We start from the raw sequence: 11,291 nt of genomic DNA, 5'->3' as shown, positions 1-11,291 counted from the left end.
AGGCGCTTGTGTTTGAATGTGTGTAGGGCTTGAGCGCACATGGGGATGAAGATCAACTTTGGGGCTTTTCTCATACAAAACAATCACTTGGCCTTTGAAGATTTGTAACACCTGTTACACATTTTATATTGTACTATATTGACAAATAATTAACTTTAGAACTAGGGGTCTGGTTTGGTGCATATCATGACAAAATTATGACCAATATATAATTTTAAGATATGGAAATCCTCATGACTGTCATGCAAGTCTAATGATGCCAAAGTTTCTTGCTGAAAGAAAAAATATGATGTGTGTTAAACCTTCCACTGTAAATGTCACAGTCTACAGAAACAATGTTTGTCATGATTTATTTTGTTATTTGCATTCTCAGTTTATTCTGCTGAAAATTTGGGAAAACCGAATAAAACAGGAGAGAGGTTGAAACATTATCAAACTAAAGATATGACACCAAATATGATATGCACCAACTACATTGTACAACAGTTCCTCTTATTTTGCCCGAAATAAACACCATAATATGAAACTAATGTTATTCCATCACTATTTCAGTCAATGGTGGCAGGTAATGGTCCACAAAAATCCACCCCCTGTGTATCCTAGACTTATAAATATCAGAAAATTTAATAAACCTGTACAGCAGTGTCCAAAAGTCTGAGAACACTATCGAAAATTATCTTTTTATCTATTCTAATAAAAAAAAAAAAAAAAAAAAAAAAAAAAGTTGTCATCATATATTATATAATTAGCATAACAATTTACATTAAAAAGTAAAATAGAAAAACAAAGTACACAAACTTCATCTGCAATGCAGCACACAAGCTGCCCATGTCATGTCATCTGGCATGATTGAAAATGTTCAAAAAACTTCTGTATAATGGAATTAACATTGGTAAAATGACAAATCTGATTAAATTTCATTAAGTGAATCTGAAATATTTATACTTTATATGTCACAACCTCGTTTTTAATCATAAATCTTTGTTTATATAGTATCTAGGCTTTAAAAACATTTCAACCCAATTGTACACCTCACTTTGATGTGAGAAGAAACCCACAACAGGGGGTGGAAAAATAGTGAAATAACACTTGTTTTTACCAGAAATACAAAGCACATTACAGAAAAACAAGGAATCTTAAGATGGGACAGAAGAGAAACCCAAGAAGTATGATGGCAGTAACCGACCATTAGCTACACTTGTTCTGCGAACATTTGGTTGAAATCAGTCTCAGTTCGCGCTGCGTGACTGCAATCCACTTTCAGGTAACATTATTCTTCAGGGTCTTTCAAACTGACTCACTTCCATAAAGCTTAAAACAAGAGATGTTAAAAGACTCTGTTTCAAGATTTCCTTTGAATCCCATTTGAGCTCGTATATTGTATACACCAAGTTGTCTGCTTAATTGTGCAACACATATTGCGCACCGCAAAGTTTCAGTGTTTCAAACACGGCTTGAAAGGACCTGTAATACACACAGCTGAAGTCCCCAGCTTTGCTTGATGAGATATCCAATTGTTTGTCAGAGGAGCGAATCAGGTGCCCTTGTTTGATTCAGCACTTTTTAAAAAACTCTCACTTCCAGTCCACAAACTGGCTGCACTTAAAAACAATAACTAACAATAAACAGATTATAAAAGCATATAAAACACAAAGAGGAGACAAGCAATAACAGTCACAGAAGCAGTTCAACTGCTAGCTGCCCCGGATAAACACACACGTGCAAGTATATCCATGCACGCACACACACACAGATTTAGGGATTTTAGTCCTGACCAAAATCCTAAAACATGTTCTTCTGCAAAAAAGAGAAAGAGTAAACCATGTCTATGTTCTTTTATAGCTGATGTTATTTTTATTGGTTGTTATTGTTGTAACTAGCGCAAAAAAGGGATGAAAAGTATATTGTGTGTGTATATTTTACAAAAAAAAATTAAAATTAAAAAATCTCTTACACAAAAGAAAATGTGTGTAATAATGCAGTGGTGCACAATAGCTATGAGAGATGCTCTTTGTTCAGTCTTTAAAATATGCACACGTTACACAAATCCAGCTGCTCGACTGTCCGTACATGCAGGCAGCTCCCTTTTCTGGGAGAGAGGAGGAGGACAGAGACAAAAGGGGATTTTGGTTCCTATGTACAATTGCTTATATACCGTAGATGTCTCTATTTGATTTGTTTCAGGGTTGTCAAACGGGGGAATCTCAGAAAGCCTCGAGATGATAAACCCACAATAATAATGGGTGGTAAAGTAAAAAAAAAAAATGCAATAGCTGCAAAGTTTAGATCGTGTTACTGACTACATATTAGATTGGTGTCCCACTAATCAGTTTTCATTTGTATGAACATATAAGACCCAATGGGACAGATACAGCATCTCACGCATTCATAGGGTCAAATTATTCCATAAACTGCATCCTAACACAATGTCCTAACAATGCAACCTCAGATCTAATTCATTTCATGTCTCTTTCAAGTTAATCTGAGATCTGTATCCTAACCAGCCTTAACGTGACAGTCCCACCCACTGTGCAAAATCAGTTTCATCATGACTGTACATCAAATATCTGGGTGACATCATTCAGCAGTGATGTTAGACAAGCTTAGTTGTCACTGGAACACTGTCACTTTTTGAGTCAGCCAGTGGGACGCCAGCTTTAATGACCCATTGTAGCAAGCCTCATGTCACTTCTATCTGTAGCTATGACCCGAATAGCATTTGGCTGATCATTTTGAGACTGTTTTGGTCTAACGGTGGTAAAATAAGAATGAATAAGCATTAAAGATGCTAAACAGTCAGCAGACTATTCAGGAATGGTTGGTGTTGGAGCTGGTGGAAGTTTTAATACAGTATATTGAAAAACTGTTGAGATATTGACGAAAAAGCCCAATTAGGGTTCTGGTTCTTCTGAGGAGCTCTGATCGAAAGACAGGGATTGTAAAGTTGTGCTTTGGTTGGAGTAGCATTTGCTGAGAATTGTAGGATGGCATGCGGCCTTGTAAGGGAATAAACTTGGGTTTTATGTTTGTTGGGGCCATATTACGGGACAGACCCAGCAATTAATTTGAATCACAACGCTGACTTGCCTGGCTTTATGCTTGTGATTAATATTTCTTTTAAGTGCTTTTGTATGTTTTTGAGCCTCAGTATCGATGAGACTGATGAGAGTGCTGAGATGAGGACGAGTATCCCATGGTGCTTTGCGACTGTGTAGAGCCTTGGACATTGCTCTGGTAACCAAGCCGTGAGCTGGAGTGCTGCAATGGAGAAAAAAAATTCAAATTATCAAGTATTTTGCATGAACAAGCATTGACCAAGTTTTTTTGTAATACTGAGCTGAACACTAACGTGTAACTAACTTGTTACAAAATAAACATTTATTTAATTTACACACCTGATGTGTTTCAAATGACTCTTGTTGCTGGATGCACAGAGTTTTTCTGCAATTTCAATGTTTTATTTATTTTGTTTTAAAGAATAAAATACAAAACTGCACTTGGAAGATGTTGGAAGGTGGAAGATGTTGGTGTTAAGGGTACTGCCTTACAGTGGTTTAAATCATACTTAAAAGATAGATCTTTCTCGGTTTGCCTTGGAGGTTTGTGTTCGACATCAGCTAAATTACGTAGTGGTGTGCCACAGGGGTCTATTCTTGGGCCTATTTTATTTTCATTATATATGGGCCCTTTGGGCTAAATTTTTCGTAAATATAATATTATGTATCATTTATATGCAGATGATACTGTTATATATCCCAATAGATCCAAATGGATGTCAATCTTTTGATGGACTTGCTCAGTGTTTAGGTGAGATAAGAGCCTGGTTGGCAAGCAATTTTCTTCATCTTAATACTAATAAGACCGAGTGTGTTGTTTTTGGACCTTCCTCTGCTTCCAAGGAAATTATAAGTAGGTTGGCCTATATGAAGATAAGTGTTTCGGATCATGTTAAGAATTTGGGTGTTATAATGGATTCAGCTTTAGTTTTAGAAAAACAGGTTTCTAGTGATGTGAAGGCTGCCTTTTATCAACTTAGAATTATTTCTAAACTGAAATCTATTCTTACTTTTAAGGATCTGGAGACTATTATTCATGCATTTGTGTCATCACGCATCGATTACTGTAATTCTGTATATATATATATATATATATATATATATATATATATATATATATATATATATATATATATATATATATATATATATATATATATATATATATATATATATATATATATAGGTATTTCACAGGGTCAGTTATCTCGTCTTCAATTAGTACAAAATGCTGCTGCCAGACTTTTGACTCGTACAAAGGAGAGAGAATTACTCCAGTCTTGGTTTCTTTACACTGGTTGCCTGTAGAATTTAGAATTGAATTTAAGGTTTTGTTGATGGTTTTTAAAGCGCTGCATGGCATTTCCCCTAAATATATTGCTGACCTTTTAATTCCTTGTCAAAATTCAGGAAACTTGAGATCTTCAAAGCGCATGATTCTTTATGTTCCAAAAACTAGATTAAAATCTAATGGTGATGGGGCCTTTTCAGTGGCTGCTCCCCGTTTATGGAACCCTCTCCCAATGCATATTAAATCTTCCCCATCTGTGGATGCTTTTAAGTCTAGATTGAAATCGTACCTTTTTAGTAGAGCTTTTGGAGTCGATTAGAGGGATCAGGTTTTACATTTTAATGTTGAATTAATGTTGAATTGTTGTTGACGTTTGTTTTTGTGACTATGTAATGATGCTGGAAAGCACTTTGGTCAATGGCAGTTGTTTTAAATGTGCTATAGAAATAACATTTGTATTGTATTGTCTTATATTTTATATTATATATAAATATATTTAATAAATAAACATAACATATTTTTCTTAAATATATACATGCATGTGTTTGTATTTATATATACATAATAAATATACACTGTATACACACATATATTATGTAAACAAAAACTTTTATTTTGGATGCAACTAATCGCGATTAATCATTTGACAGCACTAGTTCATACCCATTATACTGGTGTTCTCACTGGCTGAACGCTAGGTTGTGCTAGGACACACGTACTGTGCTTTCAGCAGGGTGTCTGAAGTAGAAAGATTGAGGAATGCATTCTTTAGGGCTATTCTCGGATTTAGGATATTACCACAGGAACTGCTGCTGTCAAGTAAGAGGAGAAGATGGGGAAACTTGACAGGGTTTTAATGTCCAGTTATGTTGGGATATAGAACCATTTCAATTACACTGGGTTACCATTATGGTGAAATGTGGAGCTTTTGTTTAGGTTGAAGATGAAAATCTGATCATAAAGTTTGTGATATGAGGCTCACACTGTTCAACTGTCTGCTGGGTGTCTTGTTTCTAAGCATTCAGCTGTAAAATTCCAACACCGCACTGTTTCACATGTAAAATGTTTGGCACTGCAACATGGAGTTAACACTGCAAAGCAGTTTTCTCTCAATAAACTGCTATTTTGCTTATTAATAGTAAGGTAGTTGTCAAGTTTAGGTATGGGGTGGATAAAGGAACCTAAATATGCTCATGCAGAATAAGTGTAATGGAACGGGTCTGACACAGAAGGTAAGTGAAATGACAAGGTGTTTATTTACTTTACTTACTTACTTTTACTTTTGTCATTTAGCAGACGCTTTTGTCCAAAGCGACTTACAAATAAATTTATTTATTTAGTTTATTTACAGGGTGAAACAGCAAACAGCAATCGTGTGAATTCTTCGGACTTGGTGAGTGTCACTTCGTGAGGTTAAGGAGATAAGAATGTCAATCACAATCAGTCTCTCTGTCTTGACAGATCCTGGGGATTGGCCGCGGCAGAGCGGCAGAGACATACGTGGATCCGACCAAGCCACCGGAACAGACGAGGAGGAGGACTGGAAGAGGACAAGGCAGAAGGTAAGTAAGGACAGGTAAGCTATCGTAGGTAGTTATACTCAGCTTATCAGGAAGCAGAGATGGTCCATGGAGTAATCCTGAGATCGGACCACTGGTGACTTTGGTGACTGAGCTTATATGTGGCTGGTGATAATGAGGTGCAGGTGCAGGTGATCAAAACTCAGGTGAAGTGGATCGGGGTAACTGGCTCTGGGAGGAGCCTGGTCCTTCTGTTACAGTACCCCCCTCTCCACGGCCCACTCCTGGGGGCCGACCTCGGCGTCGTGGTGGTCTGCCTCGGCCTCGAAGTGCAGGACGATCCGGATAGGAGGCGTGGAAATCATCCAGAAGGCTGGGATCGAGAACATCATCTCTGGGGATCCAGGAGCGCTCCTCAGGACCGTACCCCTCCTAGTCCACAAGGTATTCTAGTCTCCCACCACGACACCGGGAATTTAGGATGTCTCGGACCTTGTAGATGGCTCCATCATCAATGATGAGTGGGAGAGGGGGTTCCTCGGTCGGACCAGGCTCTGGGGAAACAGAAGGGTAATATGGTTTGAGTAAGGAGACGTGAAAAGTAGGGTGAATTTTATATTGTGCAGGGAGCTGAAGCTTGAAAGTGACCGGGTTGACCTGTTCCAAGATGGTGAAGGGGCCAACGAACCTGGGACTCAGCTTACGGCTGGGCAGGCGTAGCCGAATGTCTCGTGTGGAAAGCCATACCTTCTGTCCAGGTAGATAGGTGGGTGTTACTGAACGACGAGCATCGGCGGCGATCTTCTGCCTGCGTACTGCCCGTTGCAGGTGGTGATGTGCCGAGTCCCAGACTCCCTCGCTTTCTCGGAACCAGTGGTCGACCGCAGGCACATCGGAAGGTTCTCCGGACCAGGGGAACAATGGAGGCTGGAACCCGAGTACGCACTGGAAGGGAGAGAGTCCAGTAGAAGATTGACGGAGTGAATTCTGGGCGTACTCGGCCCAGCCTAGGAACTGGTTCCAAGAATTCTGGCGGCGATGGCAGAAGGTTCTCAGGAAACGCCCAATTTCCTGGATTTTGCGTTCAGTCTGCCCATTTGATTGAGGGTGATAACCTGAAGTCAGACTGATGGTCACACCTAGGAGAGCGAAGAAGGCCTTCCATACGCGGGAGATGAATTGTGGACCTCTGTCCGAGACTATGTCTTCAGGGAGGCCGTAGTAACGGAATACATGATTGAATAAAAGTTCTGCTGTTTGCATGGCAGTGGGGAGTCCAGGTAGAGGAACGAGACGGGTGAATTTAGAAAATCTGTCGATGATGACGAGAATGCAGGTATTATGGTCGGAGGGTGGAAGATCAGTTATGAAATCCACTCCCAGGTGTGACCACGGGCGGTTGGGAATGGGTAAGGGCACCAGCTTGCCTGAAGGGAGATGACGGGAACTTTTGGATATGGCGCAGTCTGGGCAGCCCTGAACGAACCTTCTCACATCCCTGGCCATGTTCGGCCACCAGAAGCGATCGCTCAGCAGCGAGAGAGTAGCGTTGGCCCCTGGGTGACCAGTACCAAGTGAAGTGTGAGAGGAATGGATGAGGGAAGTGCGTTGTGTCCTGGGAACATACTGACGACCCGGTGGGCAGCCCGGCGGATTGGCTGGAGGAGTGTCGGAGACCACTGGAGGAGAGGACCAAGCAATGGGACTTACGATGATGTCGGAGGGCAAGATACCTTCGGGCTCCTCGAGAGAATCCTCCTTGGTGTGAAGACGAGATAAAGCGTCCGCCTTGGCGTTATGGGATCCTGGACGATAGGAGATTTGGTAATTGAAACGGGTGAAAAACAATGCCCATCTTGCTTGGCGTGGATTTAATCTTTTGGCGTCTCGTAGATATTCGAGGTTTTTGTGATCTGTGAGCACGAGAAATGGTTGAGCTGCCCCCTCCAACCAGTGTCTCCACTCCTCCAGGGCAAGCTTGATGGCCAGAAGCTCCCTGTTGCCGATGTCGTAGTTTTTCTCCGCCGGGCTGAGCTTCTTGGAGAAGAAGGCACATGGATGGAGCTTGGGAGGCTTCCCCTGCTGCTGAGATAATACCGCACCTACTCCAGTTGTTGATGCGTCCACCTCTAAGACGAAGGGCAGTTCTGGATCGGGGTGGACGAGGAGTGGTGCGGTAGTGAAGGCTTCTTTGAGACGGTTGAAGGCATTGGTGGCATTCACATCCCAGGCAAGGGACTTCTTACCTCCTCGTAGGAGATCAGTGAGGGGGCTTGTGATTGAACTATAGTTGGCAACGAATCTTCTGTAAAAGTTTGAGAAACCCAGGAAGCGCTGTAATTCCTTGATCGTGGTGGGTCGAGGCCAGGATGTAATGGCTTCCACCTTCCCCTTGTCCATGCGGATGCCACCGTGACTGATGATATATCCAAGGAAGTGGACGGATGGTTGGTGAAATAGACATTTTTCTGCCTTGAGGTAGAGCTGGTGTTTCCGCAACTGCTGAAGGACCTCCGCAACGTGGTGGCGATGTTCGGCCAGGCTCCGGGAGTAGATCAAAATGTCATCAATGTAGACAATTACAAAACGATGAAGGAACTCCCGGAGCACCTCATGCATAAAACTTTGGAAGACAGATGGGGCGTTGACAAGCCCATAGGGCATGACCCGGTACTCATAGTGCCCCGTAGGGGTTACAAAGGCGGTCTTCCACTCGTCCCCCTCTCTGATGCGGATGAGGTTGTACGCGCTGCGGAGGTCCAGTTTGGTGAATATGGTGGCACCGCGAAGTTGTTCCAACGCTGCAGGGACAAGAGGAAGGGGATAGCGATATTTAACCGTGATGAGATTTAATTTACGATAGTCTATACATGGACGGAGCCCACCGTCCTTCTTGGCCACGAAGAAGAAACTCGAAGCAGCAGGGGAGATGGAAGGGACGATGTAACCCTGTTTGAGTGCCTCCTCAATATACTCCTCCATCGCTTTCTGCTCGGGAAGTGATAGGGGATAAATCTTTCCCCGTGGTACTGGTTCACCCGGAACGAGGTCGATTGCGCAGTCCCATGGCCGATGAGGTGGTAGCCGAGATGCCCTTTTGGGACAGAACACATCCCTGAAAGCCTCGTAGTCCGGTGGAACCTCCACAGATTGTTTCTCCACAGGGCTCTCTATGGACGTGGCCTGCACAGATAATTCAACAACTGGACGTGGAGATGTTTTGGCATATGTGGGAAACATTGCGGGAAACAGTTAGTACCCCACTTCAGAACATCTCCAGAGGTCCAGGATAAAACTGGATTGTGCTTAACCAGCCAGGGTCGACCCAAAACAATGTCTACAGTGGATTCCTCTAAAATCAGTAAATGAATACTCTCTTGATGGAGCTGCCCCATTCTCAGCACTAGGGGACAGACACAATATTTCACAAGGCGACGGGTGAGTGGAGTACCTGTTATGGCCTGGATCTGGTAAGTGGTTTCGGTTGCAATGGGTGTGAGGTGGAGTTGCCGGCTGAGTTTCCCCTAGATGAAGTTCCCCGCTGATCCGGAGTCCAAGAGGACTGTGACTGGCATTAGGTGATTTACAAGGACAATGTTGCACTGGTGGTGGATGAGGAGATACCCCCTTACTATGTAAAGCGCTTTGAGTGCCTTGAAAAGCGCTATATAAATGTAACGAATTATTATTATTATAATGTTAGCACAGGTAGTTAAGGGGTTCATCTTGGGTATGTGAGGCTGCATACCACTCACCCAAAGCCTGGGCGGACGAAGGGTGCAGGATTGAATTCTATGGTCAGAACTTCCACAATACAGGCACAACCCATTGGTAATTCGCCTCTGTCGTTCTGTTGGCGATAAATGGAAAGTGTCAGTCTGCATCGATTCAGATATGGGTCTAACCTCTGGCTGGTGGCTCGGAGGAGTGTCAATGGCGGTAACGGTTGTGGTCTCCGATGTACAGGCCCGCATCCGGTTGGAGCAGCGGATGGCAAGTTGAATGAACTTCTCTAGCCCAAAGGTGTCATCGTAGGCTGCCAGATGAATTTTCAGGCGGGTATTTAAGCCTTGCCGGAAAGCAGTTATCAGTGATGGCTCGTTCCATCCACTCGCGGCCGCGAGGGTGCGAAACTTCAGGGCGTATTGATGAATAGTCATATTACCCTGACGAAGCTTATATAACTGTTCCCCAACTGAAGAATCACCAGGAGAGCTGCTAAACACCTCTTTAAAATGGGCGAGAAACTGGGCGAAAGAGTGCGTGGCGGGTCCTGCTTGGCTTAAAATAGTCTCTGCCCATCTCAATGCGGGTCCTGTGAGCGACGTGATCACAAACGCTATCTTCGCCTGATCGGTCAGGAACATCTGAGGATGTAAGTCAATAGTTAGTGTACATTGGAGAAGGAAGCCATTGCACTCCTCTGGATCACCTGAATAGGGCGCTGGTCGGGCCATGGGACTGGCGTACATTACTGCCGAAGAAGTGGTGGAGGCGGAAGTGACGGGTGTGGTAACAGAGGCCGGTGGTGATGGTGAAGCCGGATGGGCTAATACCCGTTTCAAAGTGTCGACAAGTTCCTGGAATGGGTCGTTTACACTCATGGTGTAGCCGTCTTGGTCCGATCTTCTGTAATGGAACGGGTCTGACACAGAAGGTAAGTGAAATGACAAGGTGTTTATTTACAGGGTGAAACAGCAAACAGCAATCGTGTGGATTCTTCGGACTTGGTGAGTGTCACTTCGTGAGGTTAAGGAGATAAGAATGTCAATCACAATCAGTCTCTCTGTCTTGACAGATCCTGGGGATTGGCCGCGGCAGAGCGGCAGAGACATACGTGGATCCGACCAAGCCACCGGAACAGACGAGGAGGAGGACTGGAAGAGGACAAGGCAGAAGGTAAGTAAGGACAGGTAAGTTATCGTAGGTAGTTATACTCAGCTTATCAGGAAGCAGAGATGGTCCATGGAGTAATCCTGAGATCGGACCACTGGTGACTTTGGTGACTGAGCTTATATGTGGCTGGTGATAATGAGGTGCAGGTGCAGGCGATCAAAACTCAGGTGAAGTAAATCGGGGTAACTGGCTCTGGGAGGAGCCTGGTCCTTCTGTTACAATAAGGCATTAATATGTGCTTTATAAGTACTAATAAACAGCCAATATGCCAGTAATATGCATGCTTATAAGCAACTAGTTAATAGAGAGAATTGGTTCCTAAACTAAAGTGTGAATAATAACTGGCTAATAAGTCTCATATATCATTTTATAAATACATTGTTGGCTTTACGTACACATTCACATCACTTTATCAGTTAGTATAAACAATTTAGATGTCCCTTTAAGAGTCCCGACACTGTTATTAAGTATAGATGGCATATTGAATTGAACAAGGATGAAAACAAGGCTGTGAGGGGAAAAACGTAA

At 42.9% G+C, this 11,291-nt stretch overlaps 1 protein-coding gene across 2 annotated transcripts in view; it reads right to left on the bottom strand.

Annotated features, from left to right (window-relative positions):
- Positions 1-333: 333 nt before the first annotated feature.
- Positions 334-11,291, bottom strand: part of cdk19 (cyclin dependent kinase 19) — a 68,263-nt gene continuing 57,305 nt past the window's right edge. The window contains exon 13 of one of the 2 annotated variants that reach the window (XM_079433087.1): positions 334-3,258. In XM_079433087.1, coding sequence (XP_079289213.1) covers positions 3,145-3,258 — 114 coding nt within the window. In that variant the 3' untranslated portion in view covers positions 334-3,144. Of the gene's footprint in view, positions 3,259-5,581; positions 6,422-11,291 lie in introns of those variants that run through there. The other variant, XM_079433088.1, reaches the window with a different exon arrangement.

The sequence above is a fragment of the Barbus barbus genome (assembly GCF_936440315.1).
Source record: "Barbus barbus genome assembly, chromosome: 14".
Lineage (NCBI taxonomy): Eukaryota > Metazoa > Chordata > Actinopteri > Cypriniformes > Cyprinidae > Barbus > Barbus barbus.
This window is presented reverse-complemented; position numbering and strand designations above follow the sequence as displayed.